Source organism: Heloderma suspectum, chromosome 5 (genome assembly GCF_057233095.1).
Source record: "Heloderma suspectum isolate Gila_16-S chromosome 5, 16-S_ref, whole genome shotgun sequence".
In the NCBI taxonomy this organism is placed as follows: Eukaryota; Metazoa; Chordata; class Lepidosauria; order Squamata; family Helodermatidae; genus Heloderma; species Heloderma suspectum.
Window position 1 is genome coordinate 191,868,962 of NC_139462.1, and position 20,704 is coordinate 191,889,665.

Sequence of the window (20,704 nt, forward strand, 5' to 3'; positions counted from 1 at the left end):
GGGGCTTTCTGCTTTCGTTTTAAATACAGGATCACAATGGACTCCCTTTACATGTGTTTCCTTTCCCCTTCCCCTTCCCCTTCCCCCCTCCTTCTCCCCCTTATCTGAGTCTTCCATATGTTTCATTGATCTAGCTCCTCTTCTTGCGGCTTTTCCTCTGTCACAGAGGGAACTCAAGTGGAACATAAGCGGGGCAATTTGATACCTCATTATCTCTGATCTATTTAAAAATCGAATAAAGGTCATTTAGTGTGGCAGAGGGGGAAACTGGAAACCAGTGAATGGAATGGAATACCCTGAAGAAGGCATGATAGGCTGGCTGGCTGAAAGCTGAATAGGAGGACTCCATGCTGCAACATTTTGTTGCAGGTCCCACCTGTCAATATTTTATTTTCAAAATTTTGTCGCTGGAGATTTTGCACAGCGGTCAGATGACATCAAATGGGCTTAAGTGACAGAGGGTAGATTTCGGTTGAATGTTTGTTAATGGTAAGAACAGTTTGGGGATGGGACCAATGGTCAGGTGGATAGTAGGGTGGACTTTCCATTGCTGGAGGTGTCCAAACAAAGGCTGGGCAGCCACCCCCCTTGTCTCTGTTTGAGCCTTGAGAACTGCACCAGCATGAGAGAGTGGAGGAGGAGGAGTTCTCTCTTGGGGAAATTGAAAACACTGGGTTTCCAGAGCAGCTGGGTATATATCTGCAGCCACCACAGGCCTCCAGAAGCAGCAGAAACATCCAGACTACAGGGGAAAAGACTAAACACGCCACCCCTGTCTCTGCTGGAATTTTGAGAACTGCATCACCAGCATGAGAGAGATCAGCTGCTGTAGGCTGTAAGCACTCTGGCTGCTATGTCTGCACTTTGCATTCTTGGGGTAGCTGTTTGCAGTTCGTAGTGTCTATTAAAGCCTCAATGCATAGGAAAGGTTTAGTGCATTTGGCTCTGGTTTACACATTACTGATCAATAAGAATTGATCATGTGTTGCAATGGTTGATTTTGCCTCTTTTGTAATTACTTTGAAATGTTAGAATTAGTGAAATGAATTGTTTGGGTTGTTTATTAGGATGTATTGGTGTGCTTTCTTGTTCTTGTATTCCTGTAGTGTTGTTAGCCGCTTTCGGCACTTTTTGTGGAAAAGCAGCATATAAATTTGAGGAAGAGGAGGAGGATAGTGCAAGAGACGCCCTGGAGGTTCACAACATCATCTCAAGGGTCTGCAAACTTCTGTGAGTGAGCAATCTCAATAGCAGGATAAAAGCTGAAGAAGCCCTCAGTCTCATGTGTGTTGCAATCTTATCAGTCAGAGATGGAGGCTGAGAAAGATCTTGGTGTTAGTTGGAAGCTTTCATGGGACCTTGTATAAAAGCATACTATAACGTCCTGATTCTGTCTCCAACAAGCTGCTGGCCCACTGCCCCCTAGAGGACAACCATAGAGGTCAGAGCCTATGACTCTCTTCACACCTGAGTTTTTTGAGCAGGATCGTTCTTCTTTAACCACTGGTTTTTGTGGGAGCTTCAGATGACGCCACTGCTCTCCTGCTGCTATCTTACAACTTTCCTTCCCTCTTCCCGTGTTATCTGAGAATGGGGAAAACCCGGCATTTTCTGTGCTTGTGATTGAAATCATCATTTCCCCCCTGTGTTATTTCCCCTTTAGTGCTTTGTCCCGCTTTGTGTGGGCATATGCTAGGTGGTAAGCCTTTGACTGTGTGGATCACAACAAACTGTGGCAAATTCTTAAAGAGATGGGAGTACCAGACCACCTTACATGTCTCCTGAGAAACCTGTATGAGGGTCAAGAAGCAACAGTAAGAACCAGACATGGAACAACCGATTTGTTCAAAATTGGGAAAGGAGTACGACAAGGCTGCGTATTGTCGCCCTACTTATTTAACTTATATGCAGAGTACATCATGAGAAACGCAGGGTTGGATGAATCACAGGTCAGAATTAAGATTGCTGGGAGAATTATTAACAACCTCAGATACGCAGACGATACCACCCTAATGGCAGAAAGCAAAGAGGATCTAAAGAGCCTCTTGTTGAGGGTGCAAGTGGAGAGTGCAAAAGCTGGTTTGAAACTCAACATTAAAAAAACTAAGATCATGGCATCTGGCCCCATCACTTCCTGGCATATAGAAGGGGAAGAAATGGAAGCAGTGACAGATTTTACTTTCTTGGGCTCCAAGATCACCGCAGACGGTGACTGTAGCCATGAAATTAAAAGACGCTTGCTCCTTGGGAGGAAAGCTATGGCAAACCTAGTAATAGGTTTCTGCTCTTACAGCATAGTAAGAAGCAGAGACATCACCTTATACGGTGTTTTATATGGACAAAGGTCCGTATAATCAAAGCTATGGTTTTCCCAGTAGTAATGTATGGCTGTGAGAGCTGGACTATAAGGAAGGCTGAGCGCCGAAGAATTGATGCTTTCGAACTGTGGTGCTGGAGAAGACTCTTACGAGTCCCCTGGACTGCAAGGAGGTCAAATCAGTCAATCCTAGAGGAAATCAACCCTGAGTGCTCATTGGAAGGACAGATACTGAAGCTGAAGCTCAAATATTTTGGCCACGTAATGAGAAGAGAAAACTCCCTGGAAAAGACCCTGATGCTGGGAAAGATTGAAGGCAACAGGAGAAGGGGACGGCAGAGGATGAGATGGCTAGATAGCATCACCGATGCAATGAATATGAACTTGAGCATGCTCCGGGAGAGAGCGGAGGACAGGAAGGCCTGGCGTGCTATGGTCCATGGGGTCACGAAGAGTCGGACACGACTTAACGACTGAACAACAACAACATACTAGGTGGTGTTGCTCGGTGGTGTTGACTAATACTGTCATGACAACAGGTTGGTGTAGGGGGGCAGGTCACTGACTGGGCTTCCAGTGACCATTTCTGTCTCTCTCTCTCATTCCACTACAGGCTCCAAGATCCCCTTGAACACAGCAATGTTTACTTCTGAGTAAACTCATTGGCTGTAAAGCTTTCCTTTCCTGGGAGTAAGTGCCATTGAAATCTATGTGTCTTGTTTCTAAGTAGGCATGCATAGGAGTGCACTGTAAGTCTACTTAGAGTAGCAGTCTTAAGGTCTCCCACCCCCTTCAATGCATTTACTTTGAACCTTCCCCTCCCATTGACATCACTGACTGCTTCTTCTCCCTTTTGCTTACCAGATTGATGGGCTTTTTTCCTCCCAAGGTGGATGGGGGAGTCTCCCTTCTCAGCCACACAGGAGAAAGGCTTGACAGTTAGGATTTCAATGGGTATTAAAAGTGCCGTTTCTCCTCCCCTGAATACATTCATCATGCAGAGCTTGGAATGGTCATTTTTAATAGTTTCCTTTCAGGGTGTGGAGTTGTTTTAGATAAGGCAGTAATGCTGAGGTGGTTTTCCATAATACTCCCTTCCACCTAGCCAGCCACTAACTCTTCTCCTTGCAGGGTCATTGGGAAGCCAGAATAAGGGGGAAGAGCAACAACAGTACGTGGGGGGGGGGAGCACGATGGGTCTGATGAAGAAGGTGTCCCCCATGAAGCAGTCACTGGGGGGTGGGGCAGAGCTGCTAGGGATGACTTGGTGCATTGACTGTATAAAAGTCTGTTTGTGGATTTCTTACTTCTGTAGTTGGGAACCCGGAAATCAGTACATCCTTCAAACTCAGTAGTGCAAGCAATATACTGCATTTACTTCCATCGCACACTGACATATTTAGCAGAGAAGGGCTACCAGCACCAGCAACTTCAGGGTAAGCCACTGAGAAGACTCTCTCTCCCTCAGAGGAAGGAGGGGACCAGCTCCCATAGCCCCCTATCCAGGCCACTAGAACTGCTTCTGACTTCCCTCCCGCTGTGGAGGAGTGGAGGGAGGGGCGGAGCCATGAATCATGTTACAGGAACCAATGATCAGGGGAGAGGAGGGGTATGGAGCCAGCAGCGCCCTTCTGTCCTGAGTGTTCCGTGCAGCTCGGCCCAGCCATGAAAAGATATAATGCGGAGGGACGCGTGATGAGAGATGCCTGTATACAGGGCCAGTGTACATCCTGGAAAGAATCTGGAATCAAAAGAACCGGTCTGTAGTGGGATAAAATGCCAGGTGTGAAGAGAGCCTATATGAAGCTGCTCAGTCCAGCTCTAAATAGTATGCACCAGGCATACCCTTTTACGTGCCTCCACCAAAACTGATGGCCTTTTCCTCATCTTATGAACATTTTGAATGGGAACAGCACAGTATGTTAACACTAAGCTTTTTGCAGCTATAATAAAAAATGAGACCAATGAAAGATCCTATGGGCACTGAAGCAAGCAATTTTTAGATCTGAAACAATCCCTTCCCCATGTCTCCTCCAAATGCTTCTGTTCAGTGGATATCCAGTGGATATTCATGGATTATTTGCTGCATATTTGATTTTCAGCATTTGACTTCCAAAAATATTGCAGTAGCAGACTAGCAGTCCAGCTTCCAGCTAACACCAGGACCTTTCTCAGTCCCCACCTCTGACAGATAAGATTGCAACACACATGAGATTAAGTCAGCAGAGGGATGCCTGCTGTGAACAGCTGTGATGGCTACCTATTGCCCATCCTAGATCTAAATAGTGTGACTGTACCTGATGGCTGGGATTCAGTAACCAAAATTTGACAGTATCTGACTACTAGCCTACAGCTGCTATCTATATCAGACAGTATCCGTCATCCAGCAATCAACATTTAACTTCATCAGACAGCTGACATGCAACAGCGTTCATTACCTGATAGCTGACTTGCAACAGAATTTAGTAAATTTTATATTAACTTCACTTATTCATTTACCCAAACACTCTGAATTTTGAATTGTTGTGTCTATTCTTTATTCAAAAATTCAAAAATCAAATGTTCAGGTCCAATTTCACCATTAGAACCCAAATGTTGACATCTGAAAACTCATATTTTGAAATGGGTGGAATTTTATTTGAGCTCTATTTGTACACATTTAACAAATATATCATAAATACTGTGAGCCATCAGCATGGACCTGTGGCTTAAGTACTAAATACTAAATCTGAATGCAAATCCTGGCTTCAACAAACGACCTTAGACAGAAGCTAGGGATGTACTTTGGATTTAGATGAAGCCTGAAACCAGAGCAGAATCAGGTCACTTAAGTCTGGATCTTGCTTCCCAAAGCAAAGCTGGATCCCCTCCAAAGCCAACAGAACCAAAGGCAGAGCCGAGCAAAACTTTCTTACCAACTCATGTTTCAGAGACGTGGGAGAAACGGAGATTTTATAGCTCCTGCAAATAATGTCCTTTAGTATTGTTTCTCTAAATGCTGATTATGAACAGGGTGGGGGGAAGGGAGTGCAGCTGAATGACTGCCAGGTCCACTTTCTAATCCTACGGCATGTTTTACTAGGGGCCCCAATTGTTGTGCTTTGGGGGAGGGCAAGGATGGGACTGTGAGATGAAGTGTGTGTGTGAAAGAAAGAGAGAGAGAGAGAGAGAGAGTGCATAGGGTGAATGGATGATGGATGAATGGGCTGCATGCTTGTAGGTGAATGGATGGTGTGTGTAAAAAAGAGAGAGAGGGGCAATGTGTGGGGTGCTTCTGGCCCCACCAACCTTTGGCTCTGGCCCACTCACTGCCTGCTCCAGCCCCACCCACTACTGGAACAGAGCCCTCGACAGGTTACCCTCAAGGGAATGCAGCCCTCGATGGGACAAGGTTCCCCACCCTAGTTTAAAGCTGTAGCATGGTTAGCTAGAATGACCACCTGTCCCACTTTGCCTAGGTAGACCTGTGTTGGGGGAAGAGGGCAGAGACCCAAACAAGCTTCCCCATTCCCATTTCATACCTTTGTGGTCCACAACTTGACAGTCCAGTCAAATGATGATGTGACAAACAGATGGGAGAAGTCGATTGGACCCACTGCCATATGGCAGTTGATTCCTGTGACAGGACCTTGGTGGCCTTCAAAGACTTCACCAATGCCTGCTTTACTGCAGAAAGAGAGAAGTGGACATTTAGGAAATACCTTACAGCAGAAAATGGCCTTTATCTTGGGGTGCTACTTTGCTGTTCCCTTCATGCCCAACCCTGTGATTCCAAGTGCACAGGATCAAGATTAACAGTTTTGGACAAGGTTACAGTGTATTATACCATTTCGTCCTTGGTTAGACCTGTTCCAACACTATGGTGCCTTATAAGGTTCCAGTGTGATATTGGGTTTAGAACACGAAAGAGCACTAGGTGGCCAAACCTTTCTGTGCAGCATCCTATGACTCTTTCAGCCCATCTGAGTGATGAAGCCATAATACAGAGGTGGCAGAAAGTAGATCTCCAGATATCTTGGACTTCAGCTCCCGGCATTCCTGACCATTGGCCACGTTGGCAGGCACTTCTGAGAGTTGAAGTCCAGACCATCAGGAGATCTGCCTTCTACTCACTCCCTGCCATAATATATGCCACAGTCTGCAGAAAGACTGTACCTGGCAGTACACCTGTATGCCACTGCAGCTATAGCAGGGCAAACCATCTATTTGTACTGCTGATGCTACTATCAATAGGATTAGGCTGTGGCTAATTACATTACAAAATTGTTTACGGGTGGCCTTCATGTCCCCCATGCAAGATCTGTAGTCCTCAAGACACAGTAGTAAAACGAATAGAAAGAAAATTTTGTGTGACATCAAGAGCCCCACACAATAGAAAGAGAATAGATCTTTCATGAAGAAGAAAAGCAGCTGACAGTTTTTATGCAGGACAAAGCAGGCATAGTGAAAGTGCTTAAATAGGAACTATTACTGGGCAGATTTCACTTCTGTAGCTGCACATTGAATTAAAAATACACTTTAAAAGTGCATGCTGTCAGCTGTCCACTCTTTCTTTTACCAAAAAAAAAAAAGTATTTCAAGAATTGCTTTATGGTTTTAATTATTTTTTGTAAGCCACTTTAGGAAGGCTTTGCTCTGAAAGGCAGCATATAAGTACTTTTAAACAAATAAATATACATCCAACCATAGGTTGCCCATTCTGGATCAACGCCAGGACATGGCAAGGATGGATTAACGCTTTCTTCCTTCACATTATCCTTTTAACTTGAGAGAAACAGTCCTCCTTCACAGCTTAAATAATTCTTCCAGGGGAGAGAAATTGGATTCAGAGGATGTGTGCAGTCCTTATCCCTTAACAATTTTGGGCTTCTTGTGACTGGCAGGTTCTTAAAAATATTTTTTTACATACCTTACCCTCCGCAACATGTACAGAGACCCATTCCTATCCTCCCTGCCCCCAGATTGTGAGCTTTTCTACACAAGACTGTTAATCACTTTATCTGTTTTAAGTTTCATCACAGAACTGTTATCAAGCTCTACACGAAGTTTTTCCTTTCCTGCTTTTCCACTACATAATCTCTAGGTGGACCTGTGCTATAGCGCAAATACACAAGTAGAAATGGTACTTTCAGAAATAATACCCCATTTTCCCCATTCTAAAACAAACAAGAAAGTGCTCTGAAAAAACAGAAGTGAAACTGGATGATCATGATGTCATCTAAAGAGCCCGTAAACAATTGTGAGTAAGGAATCATGAGCGTACAATAAATGCCTCATGTAGAAAAGCTCTGTGTCTTTCAGTATATCCACATGCTAGGATCTACTTTAACTAATATAGACAGTGACAGTAGAGGCCTCTTAATCATTAGAAAAAACAAGGATAATTGATAATGACAATGTAATGATAACAAACCAAAGTTTCTAAATTATTACATACAATGAAGTTAATAAATTAACTATGTAAAACTGAAATGCATCAAAGTCACAGCTGGCACATTTGAAGAGTAGTGAGGGGTTCTTAACAAGAGGCAACCACAATGAAACAGTTAAAACAGAATCATTTGTACTCATTTCAATGAACATGAGGAAGTGATCTTCCTCTTAATGATATCCAAACTCTATACTTGCACAGAGAGAGAGAGAGAGAGAGAGAGAGAGAGAGAAAGAAAGAAAGAAAGAAAGAAAGAAAGAAAGAAAGAAAGAAAGAAAGCAAGCAAGCAAGCAAGCAAGCAAGCAAGCAAGCTCTTTGCAACAGTTTTTACTTCATCAGCTCGGGGGAAACAAGATATCAATATGCTCAACACAGAGCTGCTGTCAAAATGGCCACCCTATGTCAAGTTCTCCCTCCTTTCCTCTGAAATGCTTAGGCAAACTTTCATTTGCTGTAACATCACATCGTGCATTTCCCTTCCCCTCAAAAACAGAAATTAGGGTAAAAGCTTAACTTTACCCAGTGTCAGTGCACCAATCAAAATCAGAGCCACCGCCAGCTATTTAAAGGCATGAAATGTTAGATCTCCTGTATCATGTCCTTATAGTACAAGGCAACCCGCAGACATATGTAAGAGGTAACACAAGCAAAATGTGCCTATAAAAAAAAAGAAAGTACCTTCCATGACGACAAGCTGTGTAGACAGTGCCCTCTTCACTTCCAACTACAAAGTTATTGACGTCTCCAGTTGGGAAAGCCATTCCAGTAACTGCCACCGGCTTGGATTTATTGTACACCAGCTCCATGCTCTCCTAGCAAAATAGGCCAGAGGCATTTTTTTCAATCAGTTGTTTTCTGAATGTATTACAGAAAGAAAGCATATGGCCAAACTATTTTCTTAATAGTTTTGTTTCCATTGCAGATGGCTGCTTCAAGTATTACTTTTCTCTTTTTTTCCCTCCCCATTTGTGTGTGTGTGTGTGTGTGTGTGTGTGTTTATCTGTATACACATAAGATGTCATGTTGGTCTGAGCCAAAACACCCCTCCCCATTTCACCACAGCGTTTGGAGTGCAGGAGATGGCAAAACAAGGAGGGCCATTTTGGCTATTTTTTAGGGGTGAGAGGTAAATAGTGGAAATGTTTTTTGCTGGGGGTTACTTTGCCTGTTGTTGTTGTTGTTTAAGCTTGTCATAGTCCTAGGATTAGAGGCCATAGACTCAGAGGAGGAGACTGAGCAGGGTAGAAAATTACCCCCAGCACCTACCCCACACAACCTCACTTCCCCAGAGGTTACCCAGGAACCCACCTTGCCACCAACCCCCTAGCCTGAAGAGGTTGTGCTCCTGTCATCTTTGATGTCTCCTGCCTAAAAACCAGAACAGAGCTACAGCCCTGTCCCACAGAAATCTGCTGGAGCCAACATTTGCTAAATCAGGCAAGACCCCTTTAGCTACAAGAGGTTTCTCCCAGCCACCCAAACTGAGCTGCAGCCTTATTGAAGTGCCAGTCTAGAGCAGGGATGGGCAGAAAGTAGATCTCTAGATGCTTTGAACTTCAGCTCCTAGCATTCCTGTCCAGTGGCTTTGTCCCAAACATCTGGAGATCTACCTTCTGCCCACCCCTGGTCTAGAGCCCTTTACTGCCAAAGCAACATTTGTGTCTGGTATTCTTGTGTAAGTCTCTGCCCTGAGTATTACTTGTAGCTGTCTGGAGTCTTGCCTAGATCTGAACTCCTCCTGGAAGAAACCCCAGAGAGCTGCTGCCATTCAGTATTGTAGACAATACCCAATGAGATGGATCAGTAGTCTTTGACTTGGTATAAGGCAGCTTCCTATGCAACCCTGCTTTTGACCAAGTCATATCTCTCTGGTAGAGAGAGAGAAAGCACACTTTTAACACTTGGACTGTGTTCTGCTTCAGGTGGTGGGCTTGGAGAGAGAGAGAGAAATGGATGCCATTTTTTTCCTAGAAAGCAATGACTGCAGTGTTATGTAGAGAGGGAGAGATCTTTAAACACTTGGGCTAATTAAAACAGAGGGCGGAGTACAGTTCTCTTGCCCAGGCAAAAGCACAAGACAATCCTCCCAGTACTTATACCAGGGGTGTTGAACCTCTTTCAGCCCAGGGGCTGAATTCAATGTTGGAAAAGCTCTCGGAGGTTCCTTTCCAGTGGTGGGCAGGACCAAGGCAAAGGGGGCAGGGCCAAAGTTAAAAAGAGGTGGGGCAAAAATTACAAAAAAATACCAACATATTGTAGCTTACAGCTCTTACTGCCAGAAACTAAGGCATTTCAATGGAGGACAAAACTGCACAAAAGCTGGGAAACCACCAAATGACTGCTGGTTGGAGGAAAGAGGGTGGGGCCATGGGAAGGGGGCACGGCCACCTGGGGAACTCTAGAGGGCCTGACTGGGACTCCAGGAGGGCTGGATTTGACCCCTGACTTATACTACTGAGCTTGACCAATCCGGGGGCTTCACACCACCTGCCTATTGCAGGAGCTAACATTACACACCCTCCTTCCCTTCTGTGCCTGAATTGGACACCTAGGCCTGAGGACACCGAGTCTCAGACAATTGACCATGACAGGTCCTAGCCTAAGTCCAGTAAGTTCCCAGTTCAAATCATAGGAAAGAAGCGCAGTGCTTTATCTCCTTTTCTCTCCTCCTTCCTACCCTTCCCCTTTTCGTTTCACTGCAATCCTTAGGGACAAACTAGATGTGACTGGGCAGCCAAGTGTATTTTATCCATATATCTGCCCTGTTCACATGTAAAGCAGGGGTTGTTCTGCACATGAAAAGGAGAATGCAGGGGAGAGAAGCAAAAGCTACCGCCTCCCCCATACCACTTCACCGTGCTCCATTGCTCCAAGCAATTTTCTTCCCATCTGACTTCTGGTGTCGGAACTGGACTAGGAAAAAATTGCTTACAGCAACAGAGTGCAGTGTAGTACAGCAGGGGAAGGATTTGCTCCCCTCCCCTCCTAGGACAGGCATGTGGGCAGCTGCCCCGTCCCATCTAGCTCTGTGATAGAAAGCCTTCACGCAGCTTTATTTATATACCTAAGTTGTACACCTGAAGCTACCTTGAAGTAATTGCACTAGGATATCATATAATTCTAGACTTACAGTGACGAATGGTTCTTCTCTACAATGCTAAAAGCTGACACTATTGACAACACATTAACATAGGGTGAAAAGCGGAAATATATTTGTCAAACTTTTGATATGATCTGTTTGCTTAGCTTTGTCACTGAACGCAAATGAAAAGCTGCACTTTCTGCAATTGCCACACTACATTCTAGTCTATATTAGCTAAACAATGATATAGAGTAAATGTGATACACACCAGAGGCGAGTTGTCTGATTACCTGTGCTTCAAAACAGATTATTTCATTTTCACTTGAAACTGACCTGTGTATTAACGCATTACCATAATTACATGATTTGAGGCAGAGGAAATGGGTTTTGGCTCTTAGAAGAGCCAACTGCTGGAAACAAGCTGCACTCTTTCAAGTGCATCCACAGGTTTTAGTCTGTATAGGATGTGAGGTTTTAGCTTTTAGGAACGATGCTCCATTAAGTAGGTAGCAGCTTTAACCCTTTTTGTGTAGGTAAAAACAAACCCACCTGTGGAGTTGAGAGCATATCCAGACTCCAGGAACACATCTTGCCATCTGTAGAGACGGTAATGAGGTTGTGAGCATTCTGTGTCCCAACGACATTTACACAGTATACAGGGTGCTGAAAAGTGAAAACACACAAAATGTCAAAAATCAGAAAGTGCCTACTAACATTTGGGAAAATATGTTTCCAAATGTTACAGACACATTATTTGCAAGGGGGATTAGGCTGTTACACGATGCCTAGGACTCCTCTGTTTGCCAGATAGGAATGTAACTCCTTTGTTTTGTCACAAGCTTGATGGCACATTATGAGTCAAAGAAATGTGCGGGTTTTTCAGAGCTTCATTTTACACCATCATAAACTGCCCAAGATGATTACCACTGTGAAAATGTTGTATTAAGTGGAGGAAATTTCACCCGCAGAGATATGTTATCATGCTGTTGATGGTGTTTAATGTCGAAAAACTACTGGAAGAAAGAAGCAAATCTTCAAATGGGGCAAAAATATGTAGACTTTATTGAAGAAAACTGCTGCAGAAAAGAAACGAAAAGCCATCAACTTTGACACAGTTTGGCTACTGTACAAAATATTTTCAAATACACTTCAGTCGGAAAAAAATGTCAACAAATCCATTAAGTCCTCTTAATCATGGGCCAATTTATGCTCTCATGCTCACTGAAGTTAACCTGAAGTAAGTGCACGAGACTATCACATTATTCTAAATTTACAATGGGCCAATGGTTCTTTTCCATAGTGGAAAGAACTGGGACTCAAACAGGCCTAGAAGCCCTTCCCTCCTATCTCCAATGTGTGAAGGTTGACTGTTGCAATAGGGAGAGAAAACCACATGCCCACAAGAAAGTCCTCATCCTTCTCATTGAGCACTGATTCTGAGCTCTACTGAAAACAAGTAAAGTTGACTGGTGGGAGATTCAGGAAGATAAACAGAAATACTTCTTCATACAGTGCATAGTTAAACTGTGGAATTCACTGCCGAAAGATGTAGGGATGGCCACTACTGTGGATGGCTTTAAAAAGGGATTAAACAAATTTGTAAGGCTATCAATGGCTACTAATCATGATGACTACCTCCAGTATTAGAGGCAGTGAGCCTTTATGGTGTGCTCATGATTCTTCACTCACATTGTCATCCTCCAGGGCCTCTCCACTTCCTTGGAACGATTGAAGCGGGGGGAGGGGTTTCTACAGAGAAAAGTCTGGCATTTTTGTGAATGGCAGCATAAAACCCTGTGTATTTGCACAATTCTGCTATACCGACAGCACCACCTAGTGTTTATGTAATGAAACACATAGAAAGGCAGAGAAAGAAACCCCCCAGAAAAAAAGATATGTGAAGGACCCAATCTTAATCCCACAAAGAAACTAGAAGCAGAAACCTCAGTAAAGCGGCGGGTTAAAAGCCTCATGTAGTAAAGCCCAGTATGCCTATGTATACCAGCTGCTGGTATGAGCAGAATGATGCATATCCTACTGGTGTTTCCCACAGGAGTTGTTGGCCATAGTATAAACAGAATTCTGGACTAAACGGGCCTTTAGTCTGATCCAGCATGGCTCTTCTTAAATTCTTATGCCTCATAAAGGCAAGCCCATCAAAATTAGATTACGTATATGACTACAGCATTTTTTTCTTGTCACATTTTAAAAATCTACTTGTCCTTTTCATATGTAGTTTCATAGCTGGCTTCATGCAAAACAGTACATAAAACAGTGTGTGAACCAACTGGGCTGTTTGATTCTGAAGCTGCAGGTTTTAAACCCTCCTAATATTATCACATCACCACTTAGCTCTTACTCATTTGCCAGCCAAATATAGCCTTTCACATGTGTCGCATATGAAATAAGCCAAAGCAAGTGAGCTCATATCAAACTCTATTGGACATCTACCCTCCTCACTATGGTGCTTATACAGGTTTGTAACATAGTCCCCTTAAGCTAGGAATACAAGCACAAACAGGGGAAAAGTTTGAATAGGTGGGGACCATAAAGTAGCATGAGGACAACTCCCTGTTTTCCTCACAGCACCTAGTGCCTGGCTTTAATCAGAGCTGTCAGCTGTCAATTTCATAAGCAGTAAGTCTCACTGCTGAATTGAAAAGGATGTTTCAAAAGCAGAGTGGGAGGCAGAGGAAGGCAGGCAGGGGGTGGGAACGCCAACTGTACTTTGCAGAGAATCTAACTGGGCTCCTTCCTTTCCCAGGAGAAGAAGATGCCATCTTGCTTTTATTTATGTTGGAAATGAAATCATCATGCTAGAGGGTTTTTAAAAAACTTAATTAAAATTTCCTGTTAGCCCAAATGCAGATGTGCGGTGGGTGTGAAAGGAAATTAGTGAGTAATGTGTGGTGGGACTCCCTTTCCTTGTGAATCCTGGCACCAATCCGGAAGGATACGCTCAGAAAATTTGGAAGCCAGTGGTTGGTGGGAACATGGTATGTATTTTCCAGTTGGGGATGGGGACGGGGTGGGTGGGAGGGAGAAATTCTTCTTTTCATATAGACTGTAAAATTAAATTTTAAAAGTGGGTATTGAGTTACCAGCTGGCTTGTTTCAGTGGCGCATAGGAAGGATATAGGCCTTACATTGTGTCAGACCTTTGGTCCATCTAGGCCAGTATTGTCAACACTGGCTGGAAGTGGCTCTTCAAGGTTTCAGGCAAGAGTTTTTCCAGCCCTACCTGGAGATGCCAGGGATTGAACCTGGGACCTTTGGCATGCAAAGCAGGTGTTCTATGATTGAGTCACAGCTCCTCCACATACAGTAGGCCGTGTGTATACAGTAGGCCTTGCTTCATTCACAAGGCAGGAGCTGCACATGTCCACATAGCAGTGGTTCAACCCATGTTTTGATGGTTTTCCAGGACACTGAGTTGTAGCCAGGAAATGCACTGAACCATTAACAAGACCAGCATATGTTCACTGATGGCACCACTTTAAAATGGTTATGTGAACTAGCCACGAGGACTGAGCCTGCTCACTCAAGCCACTCCTGTGTCAGCACAGGAAAGCTTCATTCAGGTGTCTGCTTGATAAAAACATAGGAAAGGAAAGGTTCCTCCTGTGCAAGCACCGAGTCATTGCTGACTCCTAGAGGGACGCTGCTTGCACTGGCATTTTCATGGCAGACTATAGCGGGGTGGTTTGCCATGGCCTTCCCCAGTCATGACTACCTTTCCCCCAGCAAGCTGGGTACTCATTTTACTGACCTCGGAAGGATGGAGGGCTAAGTCGACCTGAGCCGGCTACCTGGGACCCAGCTTCTGCTGGGATCGAACTCAGGTCGTGGGGAGAGTTTCAGTTCTTTTTTTTAGACTCCCGCACAATGGGAAGGAAGCAGCAATCTGAATCAAGGGACTGTGTGCTTACCAAAAAGGGAAGCTGCACACTATATAATTAACATCACGTGTAGTCTGACCCTCAGAATTATAGAGTTGGAAGAGATCTTAGAGGTCATCCAGTCCAACCCTACTGTTCAATGCAGGATCTGAAATGCAGGATACATCTACATCATATGATCTCATAAGATCTTTCTAGTAGTTTGAATATGATATCTAATCAATATCTACTCAGCAAATACCTATAAATACATCAAGTTAATCTTCTATGTTCCAAATGAAACAATTGTACATTGTCATACAAACTTTTCCCATGCTGAAAATATTAGCTTATTATTCTGAAGAGGTACAATTCTGTTCAAACAGACAGCAGGGAAGAACAAATGTTAGTAGATGGAAAAAACCAAAATCAGTTTCTTCAACACTAGGTCAACATTCTGAATGACCTGTATGGTCTCCATTAGCACCCATATTCCTAAGTCATCTTAAGATGGCAATGTTTACAACTGTAGCTTGGTGACTAGTGATAAACGGAACACCATCACTGGATTTATTAAACTGACCTAACTCTAAGATGTACATTACTCATACACAGAAAGAATTCTGATGCCAGAAATTAGGGCAAAATATTACTCTTTGATAAATGGATGTATGTTAATAATATTACCACCACAATTAACTTTTTACACTTGGATGCTACGATTTTTAGATTCAGGGATTACCACAACCATCTGAAATCAACTTGAATCTAAAAATCCCAGTTGTAAAAAGTATGTTTGTTCGGACAGCACTGTGTTAGTTCTAACAAACTGCACGTTTTCGGGGTTACGTTCAGTTCCCTAAGGAGCATTCCAACTGGGAGGTTTTCATGTCATCTGCAACAGGAAATTGTACAAGGTGCTGGTACGTTTGCACTGCATCCCATGATCTCTCAGTATTTGTGATTGACTTCATCATTTCTCCAGGCAAAAGTTTATACCTTATTAAAGATACAATTTGTCTGTGTGGTAGTCCCACACTATCTTACTTCATGGGCCCACCACCACCATCACCACCACCATCAGAGCCTTCTATTTCTTAAGAAATGTTTCAAATTCACAAATCACAGATTTCTCAAAGGAGCAGGATCATTCCGTATTCTACCAGAATGACATCTGGAATTCAGTCAGGTGGCCATGTGTCCCTACTTTACCGAAGACAGTCATCTATGTGAAGAGCTATTAGATGACAGTCCTTTATTTGAAGGCATCTGTGTGTCAGGGGTGAACAACAAATGGCTCATGGGAAACAGGCATGCAGCCCACACTGCCTGCCACTGCCAAATTTGCTGCCGCAATTTGATGGTGTGGCAGTGGGAAAAAATGCCAATTTTCCTTTAAAACAAGGCAGGCTAAATCAACAGTTTTTCCTTTTTCTTGGTGATGCTTAAGTGGACAATCTAAATGCAGTAGGCCTCTTGTTGGTTTGGTATGAAATGTATCTACAGCAGGGGTAGGCAACCTTTTTAGGCTGTGGGCACGTTTGGCAATTTGAGAAACTGTCTTGGGCACCACCACAAAATGGCTGCCATGTGAGGCATGACAAAGGATAAGTAACCTGACCCAAAGACTGCATACAAGGCAAAGGTGGGATCTGAGCCCCAACACATTAAACAACTCCTCTGAACCCAGAGACTTCAGTACCAACAGAAACCTATTTCACAGCAATCCCAGCTGCTGGTAAAAAATATGTTATTTATTTTTCAAAAAGCAGGATGGGTGGGTGCCAAGAAAAGTGTCCGGGGGCACATTGGTGCCCATGGGCATTATGTTGCCTACCCAACTTACAATATAGTGTTGCCAGAACCTGAAATCCCATCTTTAACTTGAATTTCACCAAGGCACCAAGCAAAACTGCAGTGCTTCCTGGCCCATTCCTCAACTGGTTTTCTCACAGCTTTACTATGGGACAAATTAGAGTCCTACTGGCCATAGATGGGGAGAAGGGTGGATGAAGAGGAGCAGTAAGACAGGAAACATAGTGGCTTAGTACTTCTGTACAATTACAGGCACAGGCACTGTCTTTGGGATCCTACTAGTGTACCCTATGACTTCCTTGTCAAAGTTGCATGCTGTTATTTTTTTATGTATAGCAACATTACACTAAAAGCATCCTTCTATTAATATTTGTCTTTTTAAAGAAATAAATTTTTCTTTACCGTGTGAGCAGCTGCAGAAAGGGGTGTGCGCTGAACTGGTGTTCTCCTGTGGCTGCGATTATCCCAGAGCACAATTTGGCCAGAATAGGTCCCTCCAACAACCAGGTTGGGATGAAAGCGGGCAAAGCAGACAGACATCACAGAGGACTACAACAACAACAAAAAATGTGTAGAGAAAGATGAAAAGGGTTTATTTTAATTGTAAGCCTCCTTTTGTTTCCATTTAGGAAAATAATCCTAGAATTAATATTCTGAGACAAATATTCCTTTGATGCTTCATTCTTTGAAAACCTAAAACTTTTAGAATGATAGGGTGTTTCACACATTGATGGTAGCTTGGTGGATGTAACTGATTTATATCCCATCTTGCCACTATTTAGGTCTTTAAAAAAACAGGTCACTCCCCCTCCCCCCAGGTCACTGACTTGTACAAGTTCTGTGTTTTTAAAGTAATATCCTAAACAATTTAGTTGTTTACACTATCAGCAGGAGTGGGCTTCCACATGTAGATCTTTTGTTCTAGAACAAAGCAATGGCCTCGCATCCTAAACCCAATGCCTTCTCAGGCTCTCCTGGCCTTGGATTTGGGTGAGGAGCAATCCCTCCCTGGAAGCCCCCAGACCAAAACCGGAGTAGAGCAGATAGCAGTATCTAAGTGAAGAGGTCAGGGCTGCTCCTGCCACACAGATCTTTCCTCAGAAGGTAGCTCACAGGATGGAGCTCTGTGGAGTTGTTTTTCTTCCTTGCAAATGTTTGGGATGTCTTGGGGCTTCTCCACATGGGGCTTTTATCCTGCGATTGAGATTGGTTACTTACAGACATTTGCGGATCCTTTACATGACATCATCAACCTCCAGGGCCTCTCCTGTAGTTTCTGACTATTTCTGTGGCTTAATTTGAAATGGAAATAATGAGCTAATAAAAAGAAGCTGTTTGAATCAGTTTGAATTTGTCCATGTAAAGAGGAAGTGGCATTATAACAACAGTGCCATCTAGTGGCTGTATATTGAAACATACAGAACTCGCAGATAAAGGGGGGGGAAGCAGCAGGAGGGAAGCAGCGGGAGGGAAGCGCATATAAAGGGCCGATCTTAATACCACAAAGTATCCAGAAGCAGAAGCCCCAGTAAAATCTCAAGATAAAAAGCCTCTGTGTGGAGAAGCCCTTGGTCTCAGCAGTGAAGCAAATTGCAATCCCTCCTTGGAAGCTCCACTCATCCAAATCCAGAAGCAGAGCAGATAACAATTTCCAGGTCAGGAGGTCATGCGTTTCACTAGATTACTCAACAATCAATCACTTATGTATGACTATGTGAATTAACTCTGTTGAACAGCATTGTGTTTGAGGTACAATGAGATCAGGAAGCTCTGTTCATAGTGCTGGATCCGTGGTGTCTTATTTACACATGCAAGGCATCACTGGATGCTGCAGTCACCAAGTGATAAACAGGTATGTGTTGAACTGCCTGTAACAACCCAAATGACAAAAAGATTGCTGTGTGTCAAACTTCAAATGTATCCTTTCCAGAACAATCTTAGAAAAGGACACTGAAACTCTGGATTGTGTGAGCCAGGCCCCAGACTGTGAAATAATCAGAGAACACCCATCTAACATCCCTGATTCCCTTTTTAGTCCATTAAAAGTTTCATGTTCTTCTCTGATTCCATTATTTCCTACTTCAACACCTAACCCACTAAGCAGTGCAGTATTACCATTACTCAATGGTCAAGTACAACATCAAAAAATGTAGTTTTCATCATTTTCAAATGGTGCCCTTTGTCACAAGTTTATCTGCAGAAATACCATTGTGACAGTGGCACAGAAGCAGAGAGCCCTTAAAAATCAGCGATTGTGCAGCTGCCATTCCATTCTGACAAGCTGCAACAACTCTCAAAACCCAGATCTAATACATTATCTTTTCATATCAAAGCTTACAAAGAGTTATTTTAATCAGACCACTACATGCTTCATCACTAATGACAAACCCTATATGAAAGTGACAATAGGCAGAGGATTTTCAAACCCAGTAACTTCAGCACTGGATACACTCTTCCAAATGGCTGTTAGGCTTCACTGATGGTTTGATGAAAATAACCCTGCCCATTCAACACACACAAGAGGTATCTTGAAGAAACTAGCATGGAGGTTTCTTCAAGAGACATCTAAGTTAGATGTTGATAATATGATTTCAGGCTCCCCTTTTCCTGAACAATGGGAAATTCAGGGAAGCCTATCTATCAGAGATGGGCAACTTGTGGCCTGCCAGATATTTTGGCTTACAAGTCCCATCAGCCCCAGCCAGCATAGGGAATGAGGGATGATGGGAGTTATAGGCCAAGACATCTGGAGGAACACAAGTTGCCCACCCCTGCTTTACAGATTTGTTTTCTTTTCAAGGAAGGAACACACTGGAGACTTCTGGACACAGATCTAGCAAGGGAGTTCTGTCTGTAGAGAGAGCCAAGGCAGATGTGCATCCAGATTGCAAAGGCAACCTCTTCCAGGCCCCAATGAACTTGATGGATATGTCTGCCTAAAGTTCCATGTCAATCTCTCTTTGGAACGGTTAGATGGCACTTCAGTTTCATGTCCTCTTCCTGTCTAATACATGCAACATTCTACTGTACAAAAGCTCCCACAAGTGATTTACCACATCATATCAGTATAACATTCAGCATGTGCTCCACAGGTGTGAAACTGCAAATGAAGGACAGATATACAAAAACACACCCCAAACCACCCTGGGTTCTGTTATAGCGGAAGGGATTCCTCACTTAATAAGGCAATGGCTAAAGAAGGAGCATTATGTATTTGCACTGTCAATTTGCCACAGTCAGCAACGGTAACTTTGTGTCTATGCCAGTGTGATTTGGTTGTGTTATATTCTTCTGAAAAATATATTTGCTGGGTACTTTTGAATACTAGGAAAGAAATAGCCCAAATTAAACAAAAGTTATTATCTTGCTTATTTTGAGGTAACATGGCTAAGCCTCCCACAGGCTTCTAGCTGGCTGTTGATGGAACAGAATGCTGTACTAAATGGACTCTTGGTCCAGTCCAACAAAATTCTTGCTGTGTTCTCATATTTCTTTTTTTTGCCCTGCCTATATATCACTGTGTACGGTACTTACAGATCTTCAAAAGTTCATTTTGTGCCTCATAAGGCTGTTTTTTGTTTTGGAAAATTAATGTAAACCAGATTTGGATTAGTGATGGCACATCCCCTTCACTGCAGATGGATATGCTCGCAAGAGATAGTCATTTGCATTGTCATTGATGGGAAGCCTGCCCTGGGGACCCACATCTGACATACACATGGCGAGTGTGAACTAGCTGTGTAGACTGGTCTTCATGTATAGGGATAGCTTTCTGCCAGTCATTGGCTGGGACCTTCTGGAGAAGAGTGTTAAACAGGATTTACTCTAATATGAGATTTAGATTTGCATTTGGTGAAGTGTCTTCTTCAAAAACGTTACTCCCTGGGGTATTTTGTGGGCTGTGAAATAGTATTTCATTTGTGGGCACAGGAAATATGAACAGCTCAGAAACTCTTCAAAGTTTCTGAACAAAGAAAACAGCAATCTAAATATAAAAGAAGTATAGAAGTGGTCAACGCTGATCATGATTTGGGGTGGGAGGTAGACGTGGTAGACTCTAGACCCCCTTGTACTCCTAATGACAACATCATGTTTGAAAGGCCCTAGAGACATCTGGAAAGGGCTGAGCTATTTCAGTCCTCTTTGAGCCCATGTCAGATGTCTTACAGCAGGTCACAAAG

The 20,704-nt window shown here is 43.4% G+C and overlaps 1 protein-coding gene across 2 annotated transcripts in view; it reads right to left on the minus strand.

The window, feature by feature from the left end:
• The window catches only part of DYNC1I1 (dynein cytoplasmic 1 intermediate chain 1), a 302,215-nt gene that overhangs the window by 56,262 nt on the left and 225,249 nt on the right, over positions 1 to 20,704 (minus strand). For both annotated transcript variants that reach the window (XM_084858764.1, XM_084858765.1), the window contains 4 exons: positions 16,926 to 17,072; positions 11,380 to 11,493; positions 8,427 to 8,560; positions 5,839 to 5,983 (listed from right to left, as the gene is read on the minus strand). In XM_084858764.1, coding sequence (XP_084714890.1) covers positions 5,839 to 5,983; positions 8,427 to 8,560; positions 11,380 to 11,493; positions 16,926 to 17,072 — 540 coding nt within the window. The remainder of the gene's footprint in view (positions 1 to 5,838; positions 5,984 to 8,426; positions 8,561 to 11,379; positions 11,494 to 16,925; positions 17,073 to 20,704) is intronic.